Source organism: Ochotona princeps, chromosome 11, assembly GCF_030435755.1.
Source record: "Ochotona princeps isolate mOchPri1 chromosome 11, mOchPri1.hap1, whole genome shotgun sequence".
NCBI lineage: Eukaryota > Metazoa > Chordata > Mammalia > Lagomorpha > Ochotonidae > Ochotona > Ochotona princeps.
The window spans coordinates 22,952,568-22,969,679 of record NC_080842.1 but is presented as its reverse complement, the minus strand read 5'-3'; the positions used below and the strand labels follow the sequence as shown (position 1 = coordinate 22,969,679).

General features: G+C 37.9%; 1 protein-coding gene across 3 annotated transcripts in view; it reads right to left on the bottom strand.

Moving 5' to 3' along the window:
- FAT1 (FAT atypical cadherin 1) overlaps window positions 1-17,112 on the bottom strand; it is a 119,312-nt gene that overhangs the window by 47,008 nt on the left and 55,192 nt on the right. For all 3 annotated transcript variants that reach the window (XM_058669891.1, XM_058669893.1, XM_058669892.1), the window contains exons 3-6: window positions 16,466-16,780; window positions 1,562-1,623; window positions 1,042-1,371; window positions 490-700 (exon numbers count right to left, since the gene is read on the bottom strand). In XM_058669891.1, coding sequence (XP_058525874.1) covers window positions 490-700; window positions 1,042-1,371; window positions 1,562-1,623; window positions 16,466-16,780 — 918 coding nt within the window. The remainder of the gene's footprint in view (window positions 1-489; window positions 701-1,041; window positions 1,372-1,561; window positions 1,624-16,465; window positions 16,781-17,112) is intronic.

The following is a 17,112-nucleotide window of genomic DNA, read 5'->3' as shown; positions in this document are numbered from 1 at the left end:
TTCTACATGTATTAGCAGAAACCTGGTTCCAAATCAGAGCATGCAGTTCTCAAATAGGCATAGGATGCCAGCCAGCACAGCAAAATACAGTTTACCTACTGCACCACAACACTGCCTCCTGTCCTGTGACAGTCAATTTAAATTTTCTACTAATGGCTACTAAAAGCCATAACGTGATGTTACAAAAAAAGAATTAAAAATTCAGAAGCTATGCTTTTGTATCAAAACATCATTAAACTCCTTGAAGCACTTCAAAAAATTTTATTTTTATATAACAACTCAGTGGATAGATAGCACTTATTTCAAACAATGCACAGTGTAAACAAAAATCCATCCAAGCATTACAGCTTAAAGCAAATTTTCCACCTACAAATCCTACATTTGATTTTCAATTCTGAGATATGCAGAAAACAAAAATCAGGAAAACACATGTAAGTTATTCTCAGTATAATCTAAATAGCAACAGTGAAAACTAGGAGGAATTCTTACCAATGATGTCAAACCAAAGAGGTCTTCCAGGTGGCTCAACAGATATGACTCCGATCATGTGAGCAACTGGATCACTTTCCATTACAGTAAAGGTAAAAAATGATTCTTCAAATGAAATTGGCTCCAAAGATGGCTTGGGTTTGGGGATCCATTCAATATGGAGTCTAGTGGTTGATGACTTTTGAGGGCGACCATTATCAACTGCCTTAATCTATAACACAGAAAAAGAGGAGGTAAACTAACCAAACAGAAATCATAGCTCATACTACAGCACGGATTGGTTCAGTCTTAAACCCAGGCAATTTCTAACATGTGTTATTAATCTGAATATACCACACATTTAAAAAAGAACTACCCAACATGAAGAATAAGCAACTACAGTAAAAGCTGAAAAGGGAAAAATCAACTCTGCTTTCCTCAAACATGATCAAGCACTGCCTGGCTGTTAGGTCTCTATTCGCTGCCTAGAGAAAAAGCTGTGAGTGATACAAAACCAAGTTCCTAACCAAAGTACATAAGAAATTTCAATTACAATCTTCAATTGTAACTCACAGAGAGAATATCATATTCTCCGGCTCCAGAGAACTTTTTGGATGAAACCACTCCAGTTTTTGGCTCTATAAAAAATTTGCCATGCTCATTGCCATCCTCAATGCTGTAGGAGATTTCTGCATTGGGACCTTCGTCTTTGTCTGTAGCTATCACACGGTAGAGAGGTTCGCGTTTGGCGTTTCTTTCTCGTTCTTGTTTTTCCCGCTCTGGGAGTCTGATCTTATAAAACTTCTGCAGGAACTGAGGTTTGTTGTCATTTTCATCAAGAATTTTCACAATTACTCTTGCAATGGTTGATTTTGGAGGACTGCCATTGTCAGTTACAGTAACCTGTTAAAGTAACACATTAACAAATGCTTTTAGGGACAGTTTTTCATAGAAAGCATCTTGTTCCTAATGATAATCATGTCTTTTTGCTAATGATCAAAAATAATATAACAAAATACTAATCATGAATATTGGTTAACACACTGACCATTCTTATAACTGCAATATTTTAAGAATAATCAACGAAGCTTACTTCCAGTATATGTTCCTCTTGCTGTTCTCGATCTAGTTTCCTTGATGTGGTTGTGATGAGACCTGCAAAATGATAACAGTTCATTGATCCTCACCAAATATGGGCAATTATAAAATACTGGAATGAAATTCATACATTTGCAAAAGTCTTAGAAAAATATCTATTAAAAATGATTAGTACATATAAGTTCTAGTAGAATAATATTTATAAACAGCAACATATGCTACATTTCTGCACTTTAATAATTCTGATGCACAGTGGGTAAACAACAGAAGTATTGAGAAAAAGGAAAATTCAAGCTGTTGTATTTTTACATTTGTTAGCAGCTTCAAAACACATTTTGTCAGAATATTAAAAGGGAGACAAAATTTCTGGGATTTCAACTTCATTTTTACCTCCTATTGCTGCAGCGATTAAGTGAGAATTGACAGAACTCTTGTAACTGCATTAAAAAGACCTTTAGAAAACATAATGGTGACCCAAACCTATTATGTCAAAGTCATCTAACCCTCTAAAATAATTTTGCAAAAAGTGGTATAATTTACTAACAGTAATCAATGCTCTCTGAAATACAGTTTCCAAAGAAAGCAAGCATATGATTCTCAAAGAAATCTGATAGTCTTTATTTCTTGGAGTTTCTATAAAAATAGAGTATCTATAAAATTTCAACCTCCATCAAGAATTTTAAATAATTGTCTGTTAAACTGTAAACATATGTGACGGACCTAGGAGGTCATTAAAGCTGATTTAACACATTTTGACATTTCACACATACAAAAAAATCCCCTAACCACTAAAATATCCTCTACAACTGGTGTTGCTAACCAGCAGGTGCATTATTGAGTGGATGTTAAACCTGAAAATCAGGCAAAATCTGGGAAGACAACTGTGAGGGATAAACTTTGTCTTGCCTTACATTCTGAGAGTTGTCCTATAGGGAAACACTTGAAATAATTCATATTTAAGAACTGACTTCAGCATTCTATTTTCTTCTACAATCATAAGTAATTTCATAAGACTCTTAATTAAAAGCTGTTCAAATATTTCAATTCTGCGAATCAAACATCTGTGTTCTCATTTAATTCAAAGTTTTGTTTCTCTTAAATAATTACTAAGAACATAGATCAACATTATATTTCATATTACTCAGTGAAACAGTACTGTCTTTTTAACAGGAACAAATGACTTTGTGGTAGCTAGTACTGACACTTTCCTCAAACTATACTATCTGTAGATTAAAGGGAGTTCAACAAAAATGCTTCCCCACTACACAACAGCATGAAAATGTTGCTTCATGTAGCACATGCTTGAGTTTCATTAGTCTGAAACCTTTTAAAGTTAATTCCATTTTTTCCTATCAAAATTTTGCCACTCACTTTGACAGTAGGGTTGAATAATTCAATAACGACAAGAAACGTGAATAAGTGCTTCCTAATGTATCCATCAAAAAGTCACGGAAGGCAACCTCACGTACAGCAACACCCTAGCATGTTCACAACACAAGAATACTCTTCTTCTTTATAGTACATCATCCTTCACCAGAAGCACAGAACACGTGTCTGCTACCAAATAAATTTACACACATAGGACTGTTAACAAAAGGCCACCTGCTACCACATCATCCATTCAATACAGAGCCAAAACTTAACCTATCTTCCGTCCAGATCTGAAATTGCTGGCACGTACTACATACTTCATATAGAGTTCTCTATTATCCCAGACATTACATTAATTCCATTAAAATGCAATAAATGATCATACTACCATTCTGACCCATTTTTTGCCTGACCACTTCTTCACTTGATAGGGAAGGGCATTGTTTCTGACCTCTGGAGTCCTGCTTGTCAGTTCCTTCATTGTAAAATATCACCAGCAAATGGAACTTCACTCTTTTTTTTTTTCCCAAATATTCATGGTTTATTTGAAATAGCAGAGAGAGAGAGAGAGAGAGAGAGAGATCTTCCATCAGCTAGTTCACTCTCAGGATAGTCACACACAGGAGCCTAGAACTTCATTTAGATCTCCCACAATAGGTGGCAGGGGCCAAGTACTGAAGGTCATCTGCTGTGTTTTCCAATGCATTAGTATAGACCTGATCAGAAGTGGAGCAGCCAGTACTTGAGTCAGCAACCATATGGGGTGCACAGGACAGCAGTTTTACCCAGTAAGCCACGTCCAGGGTCCCAAGCCTTTGGGCCATCCTCGATTGCTTTCCTACGCCACAAGCAGGAAGCTGGTCTGCAAGTGGAGCAGCTGGGACATGAACCGGCACCCATATGGGATCCTTGAGCTTGAAGGGGAGGATTAATCAACTGAGCCATTGTAAAGGCTGGAAGTTGACAAAGACTCCATCTGAGAACCAATAAGGCAGTAAGACCAGAGTGTAGTGTATACTGCACACATAAAAAGCAGGGCGGCATGGGTGTCTAGTACTTAAGGAGCCAAGGTGGGATACCTGAATACCATATTTGAGTGTCAGGGTTTGAATTTCAGATCCATTTCTAAGTCTGGTTTCTTGCTAATACAAACCACCCCCCTAAACTGAAATGATGTCTCAAATATACAGGTCTCTTTTACCCTTGTAGGGAACCAGGTCTCAGCCTGGTGCAGCCCCAGCTCCTGAAGTCGTTTGACAGGAACTACTTTCAGATTATTCAATATCACGAATGAAAATAAATACGCATTTTAATGAAAATGATAATAAACATTTTAATAAAGCAATGAATAGCTTTTATACTAACAGCTTATACAGATTTTATACAAAGAAAACTGCAAAACTCAAAACATAAAATGTTGGTGTGAAATGTGCATCTATAGGTAAGAAAACATTTCATATATATTTATATGGAAGCATACAGGGAAAACCCCAAATTATTACTATGATTACTTTGGTGGGTTGAGTGGTACCCCTCTACCAAAATTTATACCCTACTTAGAGCTATGTGACTTTATTTAGAAAACAAGGCCTTTCAAAATATAATTAAGTTGAAGATCTCAAAGCAGACCTCCCTGGATTTACACTGAGCCCTAATTCTAACGGCAAGTATCCTTTTGAGAAGGACCCAGAAGGAGACAGGAGATACACAGACTCGGGGAAGAAAGCAATGTGAACATAGGCAGAGATGGAGTGATTCTGCCTCAGGCAAAAGCCTTGAAACAAAGCATTCTCTCCCTTCAGATTTCAGAGGAAGAGTGGCCCTAATTATACCATGATTTAGATTTCAGGTAACCAGAACCTATGCAAGCATACATTTCTGTTGTCTAAAGAAATCCCATGTGTAGTAATTTCTTGCAGAGCTGTACAATGCTAGTAGGCCCTTTCTCTTTATTATTTTTAATGAAATTGTTTTAATTTTTATTTGAAAGGCACAAGGAAAGAGAACCTGCTGATCTGCTAGTCCACTCCCTGAATGTCTACTAACAGCCAGGGATGGGCCAGGCCAAAGCCACTGAAGCCAGCAACTCCACCGGAACATACATGGGTACAGGAATACAATCACTACCTGAGTCATCACTTTGCTGCTCCTCCGTACACATTAGAGGGAAGCTGACTGGGAAGCAGAGCAGCCAGACAGGAGCCAGGTACTCTGACAGAAGATGCATGAGGTCAAGGGGAGTCTAAGATTTGTCTCTGCCCTTTCTTATTAAATAACAGTTTTATTGAGATATAACTGATACACAAAAAATCCACATGTTTAAAGTATAATTTGATTGTCAACAACAATACAATAAAATAGATTAAAAAAAATAAAGTATAATTTGATGAGTCTCAAATTTCTGAATTGCATGAGCTCTTCAAATGACCAATATGTAATGTATGCCATAAACTGAATACAGGATATAACATGGATATATTCTGATACCTTCTCTCAAATTACTAGAATATTTTCTTAGTAATTCCACAACAGTAATACTAGATTAATGTCTATAAAATTCAAAATCCACACTGACTTACATTTCAACCAGGGCCCAGATGTAAAACAACTGTTGTTGTTTTTTTTCCTGAATAAACCAAAAACAATTTCTCTCTAATCTCCTGACACTTTGTTTAAGAAGAAACACGAGCTTCAAGGTACAATGAGGCTCACTGGTTAATCAAGAAAACTGTTTTCAAAATAATTTGCCAATAAAACACTCTCTGAAGATGAAGACTTACCTGTGTTTAGCCCAATAGATCACTATTCTTATACAGAAGCTAAGAAAAAGACAAAATCAATGAAATGTCTATTGCTCGAAAAAAAGTAACATAAATTATTAAGTAAATACAGGTGGTGTGAGAGGTCTGAGTTTAAATACAGTTGTTTTAGAACCTTATGGGATATCTATTTCAAACCTCAGGCTCCTAAGTAATTTTGTTTTTAATTTGCAAGTATACTCTTGAATTAGCTATCAAAGAACTGCAGGGACCACCCAAATGAATGGAAAACAAAAAGGGTCATGTGATCACCAATGATTTCCATATTAAAGATGAAAGCAAAAACGGAACAGCGGTGAGACACTGGAACAGGCAACAGTGACTGAGGCATTCCCTGAAGCACATGACTGTCACTTTGCAAGCACTTTTTCATGGGGCGTTCTTGTCTAAAGATACGCATTCAACCACGCACAATCAAATGGAAACAGCCTCAGACAAAACCCCGACAGCCCCCTTTGGCTGCAATTTACTGACAGCACAGCTCAAGCCCTGAGAGTTCCACAGAGGTCAGCACTGCTGGACAGAGCAGGGAATGGAAAACTAAACTGTGAACTGTGTTTACCTGCTCAGACTTTTAAGCCTCCTCTTTCCAACAAAGGAAAGGGGAACTCATTCAAACTTGGTTAATCTTAAAAGCCTTTCATCAGTCAACTGGAAAACAAGCATTAAACCACCACGACATCCTCAGGATTGTGTTTGTTCAATGGTGGCAATAATAAATGAGTAACAGGTGGTCCTGGCGCTATGACCTGAACCAGGATTGAGTCCCAAGAACCAGAAAACAGAGAGGAGACCACAACCAACACTGCAAAGGCAGGAGCTGGGTGTGAGGGAGGCAGAGGCAGCGCGTTACCTCCCGCCTCCTCCACCCAAAAGTACAGGTTGCCTAGGCTGTGTGCAAATGCCCAGTTTTTCCTGTAGCTATCACTCAGCATCCCTACAGCCTTGAGGCTTTAGACTATGAGCTCACAGCACTCCGCAGCACCGTGCTGTCCTTATTTAGGTGGTGTTCTAAGACTACATTTAACTACAGCCAGTGGAGAGGGCTTTTGGCAGCTGAGGCCATCTGAGCAGCTATTGTTTGTCACTGCAGTACTGGTGCCAGCAGGATTAGGCCAGGGGCCAAAAATGGAATTCTATTCATAGATAGTCAAGGCTGGAAAGCAGCTCAGAACTCATTTAGTTCACATTTCCAGAGGTCCAGAGAAAACACTAATGACATTAATCAAATGACTAAAGTCTCACAAGGCACTGGTGGCTGAGTGAGAACTTGACCTGAAAAATCTCCAGACTTCTGGTTTTAATTCTATCTTGCCAGCTGTTTCTGGTTGGAAACCAGGGGTATTAAAAACCAGATCAAAAGCCCAACTCAATTTATAGGGAGCTGCCTTTAGCATTCCTATAAATGCCAGTTACAGCAGCAAAAGAGAGGGAAAGGCATCCAATCCATTTTATAAGATTAACATCACAGTGACATAAAAAGGCTAATCTCACTAGGCACTTACATGCAAAATTTCATATATACACTTTCTGCAAGATATTTTGCAACTCATGAAAACACAGAATACTACTTGACAGAATTTCTTTTAAGGATCAAGGCTAACCAAATTTAGGAGGAAAAGCATAACATCATTAATATGTGTGGAGAAGAGGCACTGAATAAAATTTGAATTCTTTCAAACTATAGGAATGACACACTACACTGTGAAATACAAATGTGCATGAGGAACAGGTAAGGGAAATCTGTACATCTGGCCTTACTATATGTACATATCTTTCGGGAAAAAAGAGGACAAATATGCCAACTTTTTACAATGGATTCCTGCTATTGTAATGTGTCTGGCCCTTCATTTCCTTCCTTTACAGCTATCAAATGTTACCGGAAACCTTTGGAAGTTGTTTGCAGCTGTAGCCACTTCCTATTGCACTTTGTTCAGTCTCCCTTCCAGCCACAATAAAAGGTCATTTACAATGCTCCAGGGAAAATGGTTGCAAAGTGATACAGGACTAACACATGGATGAGTACTCATCATAGTTATCAACTACTGCAGTATTTTATGACTTCGCCAAGCTTTACAGACTATATATCAAATTACACATCTCTGACAAACACATCTGCAATCACACCACATAAAATAATTGTTAAATACTACCTCAGATGTAAACAAGTCAACTCAAACCACCTCTAATACTGTCCTTAATGAAGTTTAAAGAAATTATTTTGAGCATGACTGGATCAATCCAGAATAAGGGGAAGTGAAAACAAAATAGAAATATCAGGAAAAAACTGATAATCATACAAGAAACTCCATAAAGCCAGAATTTAAGGATCTACTGCTATCCTGTGAATATCTCAAAACTGACGAATATTTCATCTACTAATAAGAAATAACTTGTTTTTTAAACAGAAGACATCTAAGTGTCTACCATGCGTTTGCTAAATCTTAAGACATTTTACCTCATAACTAATAGCTTAGCTATTTTTCTTTAAAGATTAGAACAATGGGGGAGGAATTCAATTTCTAGTTCAGAAATACTCATTAACAACATAAACACAGTAACAGGAAACCACAGCCAATCACTTCTTGTACATAACTGTTCTAGTTTTTTAATGGCTGGAGAGAAATGTTGTCAAGCACGAAAAATACATGAATTTCAAGTTTCAATTTCATAAATACAATTATCTTGAATCACAGTCCTGGTGAGGTGATCGAGCTGAGGAGAGCCACAGAGACAGCACATTTGCAAAGCTGAAAATAGCAGGTGATGCTTTAAAGAGAAACGTTAACAACCTTTGCAGTACAGAGTTTAAGCACCTCATGCTATTTAAAAGCACCATGTGAAGCCTGCTTTTTTTCTTTTTGGTCTGAGAATACCATAAAAATAACATTAACCCAACACCCTAAACCCAAGGGCACACACAGATTGTCACAGCATACAGGAAGTAGCAGTCATGAAGTTCATATCACTCTCTCCATGGACTTCTGTAAGTAAGATTAACCTCTCTGAATTCCATTTGTACTCTGAGCAAAATGCAAACAGGTAACACAGTAGGCTCTTCATGTTTATATTTTCTACCCTTCTCAGAGAGTATCTGAAATGTGCTTGTAATTTATCAAGCGCAATGCATACAAAAGTGTTGCCAACACCCTTCTAACTACTAATAAAAGGTTCAGTCTTATCCAAACATAAGGGGAAGAGATGTCAGGGTTGGAAGAGTGGTATATGAAAGATAGAGATCAAGACAAAAAAGCAGAAAAGAAGAAAAACTGATTTTGCTGGTTTCTTTCTGTCTTACTGCTCAATTTCAAGTCACAAACATATACACAGATTCAAAAAGGATGCCCCTACATGTCACTCAATATACATTTCTGCTGAATTTCCTTACAGCCAACAAAAATGCTTTGTTGTTGGGTTTGATCCAGAACAGAAAGATGTATATCAACCAACAACAAAAAAAGGCAAAAACTAATACCTGTGTGTAGGTCACCTGGGCACCAGGCAATAAAGAAATCCCTAGTGAAAATCCCCAGTGATAAGGAAACCACTGGTGATAGAAAAGCCCCTAGCCAGCGGCAGTATGCCTCAGATCTGTATCTCCAAATTATAATCCAAGTTGCAGTTCCAGTCAGCTTCTAGCTGTCCTGTTTGCCTGCTGTTCTCTCGCAGCATAGTGCAGCTAGCTATCTTGACTACCCACTTGCCTTTGCCGCTCCCTTCCACTGTACGTGGTAACTGTAACTCTGCTCACTGTCTGACTGCTGCTGAACTCTGAGCATGTACAGCATTGGCCTCAATTGCTAGCTTCTTGTGACAGTATCCATACCAGCAGGTTAAAATCAATGATCGGTGAGACAGGCAGTGAGAGCTACATGATATACACACACAATTGACTATGAAAAGGTGGCAAACGCATCAATGATTGAAATACAGGGATTTTTCTAAACCATAGTACCTAACGTTACTGGGGGGAAAATTCAATATATTTCATATGTATAGCATACAATCACCTATGTAAGAAGGTAAGGGGCAAAATTACATGCCTTCTTGCTTATCTGCATATGAGTGAAAGAAACTACAAACATTAGTTACTTCTAAGTGTTTTAAAATACAAGTTTTACTATTCAGGTAAGGTGAGGTCCACAGGTGAATAAGGTAACAGATAATAAAAAAAAAAAAGTGTGTTACTTGGTCTGCAAGAAGAACAAGCAGGTTCTGCTATGCAGGGAGGCAACACTGTCAGGTCAAGAGGCAGAAGGAAGGAGGACAAAGCGTGGGCAAGATCCCTCACTGTGGTTTCCCCAGAAAAGACAAAAGCAATGAAGCCACAGTAGGCTTGGGATTGACTGTTCTGAATGATTTCAGTGGGATCTGTGGCACTGTGTCCTTGGATGCTCAGGGTTCAGCCCTGGGATGATTTCAGTAGAGGAACAGTAATTTAGCAAAACAAAGGAGGCCCTGGGGAGTGTAGCTTCAGGCTTGGGGTGCAGACCAAAAGCTGGTTTTGGGTCAGTCTCTTTGGCTAGCTCTAACTGTGGGAGAAGCCCTCATATCCCAGTCAGTACAGCCTCGAATGTCACAGCATAATGTGTTTCTACAGAAAGCAGGAATGTGCAAGTTAGTACACTAACTGAAGGGAAGCTACAAAGTAGGAAGAAGTAAACTTCTCACTGGGTATCTTCTGAATTTCTATACTATCTAAACCCATTTTTTAAGTTCTACAATTTACAAACCTGTTATCCCCACACATGCATACGTACATCATAAACACTCTGCAGAACTGGTCAGCAGAGTACACTGATGATGAATACGGAACCTGATGGTTTTATGTAAAAGGATAAATATGATCTCTGAGGAATTTGGACCAACCAGAACATGAAGACTGCCACTGTGAGAACCTCACAATAAAATGGCCCTACTGTAGAGACACAAAAGAGTAAGCTGATGTACAATTGCATAAACTCCAGAAACATACTCAAGGTACTGATAACTTTCTGCTTAAAATAGGTCTAGAAATTTGGTCTTACTCCTTAGAAATTCAAAAAATCTTGGTTTTGAAAATGAATAGTTATTAACTGAGGCTTTATAAATCTAAGTGGCACTTCTGAAATTGAAAATAGACATTTTCTTTCTATTTAAAAAGCAGTACTTGGGAGAGGCAATTGGTGTAACAGCTAAGGTAAGCATAGAGAAGCAACATCCCATTACCAAAATGCCTGGTACAAGTCTTGGCTCTGCTCCAGATTCCAGCGTCCTGCTGATGCAGACCCTCAGAAGCAGCAGGTGGTGGTTACATACCTGAGTCCCTGCCACCTCCAAGGCAGACAGACTGGGCTCCAGACTCCAGGCTGCAACTGGCCTGGCTCCAACTACTGTGAGCATTTGGGAATTAAACCAGCAATGGGAAATTAGTCCAAATTTCTACCTTCTCTATCACTCTGTCACCCTTCCTCTGGCCCCATGCAATATGAAACCACCAAAAAAACTGACAATAAGGTAAATGTTCATTGACAAGTGAATGGATAACAAATTGTAATATGTATGTACAACACAGAGGTGAAAGAAATATTACTAATACACTATTGATAGGCATCACAACATGCATAAGTCTCAAATATTCCACATTGTAACAAATCTTACAAACTTATGCCAATTATACTTCACAAAAGCTTTTTAACAAAAAACATTGCTTGCTTTATATCAAAAACTTGGGAAATACCAAACACAAAGAGATAAGGCTGTGGTCTTTCTAAAGCAACATGTCTGAAGTAACCTTCAAAATTATCTGTCAATTATAAATTGTCTATCACTCCCTAAGAAGTTCAGACTGAGGAACAAGATACTGTGTGAGGGTGGCGTCAGTTTCTAATGTTCCGTGTGGATAATGAAACTTGCGACAGTACACTCCTCCTCTTGTACTTGAAACTCCTCTTTCCCCTCCTTGACAGAGCACAAAGTGGAAGGAACTTGTTTCTGCAGGAACCAGCCTTAAACAATCGAACATTCTGGGCTTTTGTATCTCTGCCGCCACGAGCAGCTGCACACTTTGTTCCAACCAAAGAAGCAGATCTATACGCTGATACTGGACATAATCAAACAAAAAATGCTACAACAACATATGTGCTCAACACATTATGCATACTAAAGGGAACACAGAATTTTGCCTGTGTGCTGAAAAAGAAAACACATTGACACCTGACGCATAAGTAATATAAGAATTATTTGAAGTACAGAAAGTAATTTCTGACATCAACTATTTTGTTTAGCATAAAATAGTTGGAGATAAAGTTTTCATACTAAGTTGTCGTTTAGAGTGCAAAATTTATAATATTTCTGAATCCTAACAGCCTTTTTGTTGTATTTTCACGTTTTCTTGTCTATTTGAGAGAGAGAGAGAGAAACAGAGATCTCCCATGCACTGGGGTTCTCTCCTCAAATGCCTGCTACAGCCAGAGTGGAGTCGGGCTGCAGTCAGTAAACAGGAACGCGTTCCAAGTTTCTCACACAGGTGGTAGGAACCCAAATACTTAAGCCATCACCTGGTACCTCTTAAGGTAAGAATTAGCAGGAATCTACAGTCAGAAAGAGAACCTGGGCATGAGCCCAGGTACTGTTATATGGGATATAGGTACCCCAACTGATGTCTTTAATGCCGAAACAAATGCCTGCCCTAATTCCCTTTAAAAAAATAATAATTTGTTATGCTATGACAAAAGAAGAAAACAGCAACGAGGTGTATTTCTTCTTTCCAAAATGACTTCTTGTAAAATCAATTCAAGTTTGAACAAAATGTGCCAAGGGATTACATTGCCTCTCAACACTAAGTTATTATTTAAAAAATAACAAATGTTATGTTAACCCTTCTATTATTCAATATTTTTCATCAAGTATAGTCATACTCCCATATACTCATCTAATTTTATTTCTTGGTTTTCTAATACAACTCTTTTAAATTGTTCCCACAATATGACAAACATCCCCTACCTCCTCTCCACCAACTGATATTTTAACAACTTCAAAATCAGCCCAGAAACTTTTGAGATTTCATCTTCCTAATTATGCCTATCAAGTCAGTTTCCCACTTCTTCCAGCTGAGTTTCTGACACAGTACCTTGTATCCATCTGTTTGTCTTTGTTGTCTCACTCTTATTTACTACAAAGTTTTCAAAGTATTTAAGTGCTATATGTAGCAGAAACTCAGTAAAAATTTCATGCAGAAACAAACATTTTGAATGATGATGAATAAATTTAGGTCCTCTCTAGTCTGCTGGAACTATGCTAAATACAGTCCCAAACTAACCTCTACCACTAAGAAGCCAACAGACCCACATTATTTTATTAAATCTGCATATCCAAATATGATGCAGGATCCACCTACTAAAACCTTGCTTGGCCTGCAGGAATACAACAACTGTAATGCATACGAGAGGCAGTGGTCCCTTGCTCATAAGACTTGTGGGTGGTCTGCACTTGGCATAAACAAATCTTAATAGGAGCACAAAAATGTTTACCACTAATTACCAAATCTTAGAACCCAGAACCAGTTTTTCCGACAACCTCAGAGGTAAATCCTCCCTGTGGCCCAGGTCTCTTGGATTTCCAGCCAGGTGATTTTTTTCATTAACTATTGAGCAACATGATTTAGGGTTTCCCGGTGCCGCTGTGGACTAGTAAATCACAAGGACATTTCTCCTAGCAGTCTTCTTCCATCAGCATTGGCAATCAAGCCCCTCTCCTCCTCCCTACCCGTGAAACTCATCTACCTGCTGCAAGTAAACCTGCTTTAAAGATTCTAAGGAAGATGAAGACCATATATTTTGGATTATGACAGTCAGACTTAAACTTCCTTTTTAGTTGGGAGAAGAGAATCTTACAGAAATGGCTCCTGTGAAGTTATAGCTACCATGTTCTTTAATGATGCCCATGCTAAATAAAACAGTAATTTCTTGCACTTTATATAGATTTTAGGTGATCTGTGGACTGGTTATAGTCGTCTTTCCTAACCACACAGTTGATAACACACTTTACTACAAGTACTCCTACATTTTAACTATAGCAATCCCCATTGTTATCAGCCTTCAATTTGGGAAATGACAATGATTCAACTGGCTAATCCTCCCCTTAAAAGCGCGGGGATCCCATGTGGATGCTGGTTCATGTCCTGGCTCCTACACTTCCTTTCCAGCTCCCTGTCTGTGGCCTGAGAAAGCAGCAGAAAATGATCCAAAGCCTTGGGACACTGCACCTGTGTGGGAGACCCAGAAGAAGCTCCTGGCTCTTGGCTTCCAATAGGCTCAGCTCTGGCCATTGCAGTTATTTGCGGAGTGGTCCAGCAGACACAATCTTTCTCTGTCTCTCATCCCTCTGTAAATCTGCCTTTCCAATAAAAATGAATATATCTTTAAAAAAAGAAGAAAATATAACGCCTCTTTGTAAAACCCTAGTGAGCATTTTCCTGCTGTCCTGACGCCACCTTGGGACTGGGGTTACTTGGAGATTCCTGGAAGAGTCTTTTCCTGCTGAAAATAAAGAACAGCACGGAAGTAGAAGGGCATCCTAAGAGGCTTTATAAAATGCCACAGCGGTGGTATCATTTCAGAGAGTCCCAGGACAACCCAGGTTTGCAAGCTCACACAATAACTTAAATGACACAATTACTTTAAATGTATATCTGCTACTTAACCTCATTTCCATTCAGTTCAGACACACAGTATCTGTTCAGATATCCAAGGAGAGCACTTTTTGCTTGCTTGCTTACCTGAATCTTCACAGACTTAATCTAATCCGAAAGAGATACCAAAGACATACAAATGATGAAACTATATTTAATGTCTAACTAATTCAACAATTTTAAGTGAGGGGTCATCATCACTCCAAGGCTTTTACCTTTAGATTTCACTTTCTAGGTTGCTCAAAATCTGTGACTCTCTTCCAGGCAATGTTTCCAGACCTCAAAATCCTCCAGTAAAATTCCTACAACCTTCTTCTAAATGTGACATGGTGTTCTAACTTTCTGCTTCTAGTCCTCTTTCATTTTATTTCAGAAAAGAGGATCAACAATTAATGACCACTAGTGCATACAAAACAGTGAATAGCCACACTGCTAAAACAAGACTGTTATTAATCATTCACAGAAGCTGTTTGAAGCTTTCGTGTTGTTTCAAGTTTTCATGCTCTTAATTCTGGCCCTTTTTCTTGGGCCCAGGATACCCTGCCCTTATCCTTAACACTTCCAAGTAAGTGTCAGATTCTAAATATCTTTCCTGTGTAACTAAATTATTGTGCTAAATCACAATAATAATGATCAATTTTCAAAGAATTTAAGCTTCTCTTCCTATCTCCATGAGACAAACCCACCAGAATTGTCTCAAAGCAAAAAGCAAATGTTGAACTATATGTACTCCTAACAATCAAGAGACAGTCTATATATGTCAGGTTGAAAACTTAACACTTTAATATGCTTTTCCAAAGACAAAATATTACACATATACATAGTCTCCACTGGATATCTTTCTATGGGTATTTGCTACACAGATCTTAAGCTCAGGCCTCTTTCCACCTCAAAGAATTGCTTCATAGTTAAAAAAAGAGAGAGAGAGAGAGAGAGAGAGAGAGAGAATAACTAGGGCTGACACAAATAATGGATAATAAAGGCTAATAAGGAATTTGAAGATGCTTCCTAATTTTTAATTTTACATATTATTTCCCTGATATTTCAAATACAAAACCCAACAACTGAATAGAACAATTTACCCTACAATATGGAAAGCCCTAATAAGCTCAAAGTTCAAAGCATTACATGCAGTTCAAAATTTTCTGTTAATTAGATTCTGCCGACAAGTATTGAATAGCTGTATAACATTTTTGTTTAAGGTCAATAATCTATATAATGAGCAGTTTTAATAAAATTATTCTCTTAACATCCTACAGGGGTTCTTATTCTAACTTTTCTAGTAAAGTATATTACACTTCACACACCAAGTTTTCCTTTCATAAACCTGAACTAAGTTTTTATTACTCAATGATAAGTATGTTAAGCATCTTTTATGGAAACAATATAAAAAGACTAAGAAGAAACAGAATGTATCATGAAATGTAGAAAAGCAAGAGTGGAATTTTTAAAGTTTTGAGAGAGCATTTAAGCATCAAGGAGCTGTATTCTCAGAAGGAAGGTCACAGACACTACAAGAAGGGAAGCGCTGAGAAACAAAGGTTTATATATTAATTCAAAAAAGTAACCAAAATCTATTTGAAGATGTTTATGATCCCCGAAAAAGTACAGCAGTGCTCTTCAGAAAATCTTTAAAATGTCATGTGAAAACTAGTTAATTGTGAAATGTACTCTCCTGTTACACTGTATCAAAAGCAAGGGTTTAAACATAATCTTTAGCAGTTAACAGATCCTGCTCTAGGTTTAAATAGTACCATTTTCTATGAACTTAAGAAATTTCATTAAAGTAGGAGCTATCAATGAAATTATTTGCTTTAACCTGACAGTGTAGATTCCTCTATTGAGCAAAATCATTAGGCTGCTTTGTAAAAACAAGCATGGGTGAAAAAAGAGTGGCTGGACTAAATTTTCATCTGAAAATTACGGTAATTTTATCAAAAACTGAAGGGAAGTATGCCAAAAATAAACACTAATGTGTAATGTACCTCATATAAACAGAGTGTAAGCATGAACCATTCGTATAACCGTATTAACATACCAGTTTTAGGATGGATTGCAAAGAATCCTTGTGGATTTCCACTTGTAATTTTGTACGTCAGCTTGTCATTAGAGCTAGAATCTGGATCAAATGCTTCAATTTGGATGACAAACACGTCTTTGGGTGAATTTTCCATGACTTCCGGATAATAAACAGGCTCTGACGTTTGGGGTGCATTGTCATTGACATCCTCAACCTCTATGTAGATCTCTATAAACGACGAGAGAGGCACGACACCCTGATCAGCTGCATAGACTGTCAGCCAGTAGTGGGAGGTCGATTCGCGGTCCAGCCGGTCTGAGGTCTCTATGACACCTGGAGAGAAAGGAGGAAGAGGAAACTATGAAGCAGTGTGAGGGCAACAGCAACAAGTGTCTCTCTGAGAAGAGAAAAAAACGACTTACTGGCATAATCTTGACCTTTCATTCCCAAAATTTATCTTTGTATTTTTTTCCCCTGTGGATTATTTTCCACTAATGAAATTTTTAACAACATTCACAATACCACAATCCAGACTGTCTTTTAGAAACCCTACAACTTAGTTTTCTAATAGATGTAAAACACAAAGCATTTCTCTTCTATGTGCGGCAATGAAACCATGTGTTTCAATCAAAAAATCTGTATTTTCATGTATCCATTTACTTTTT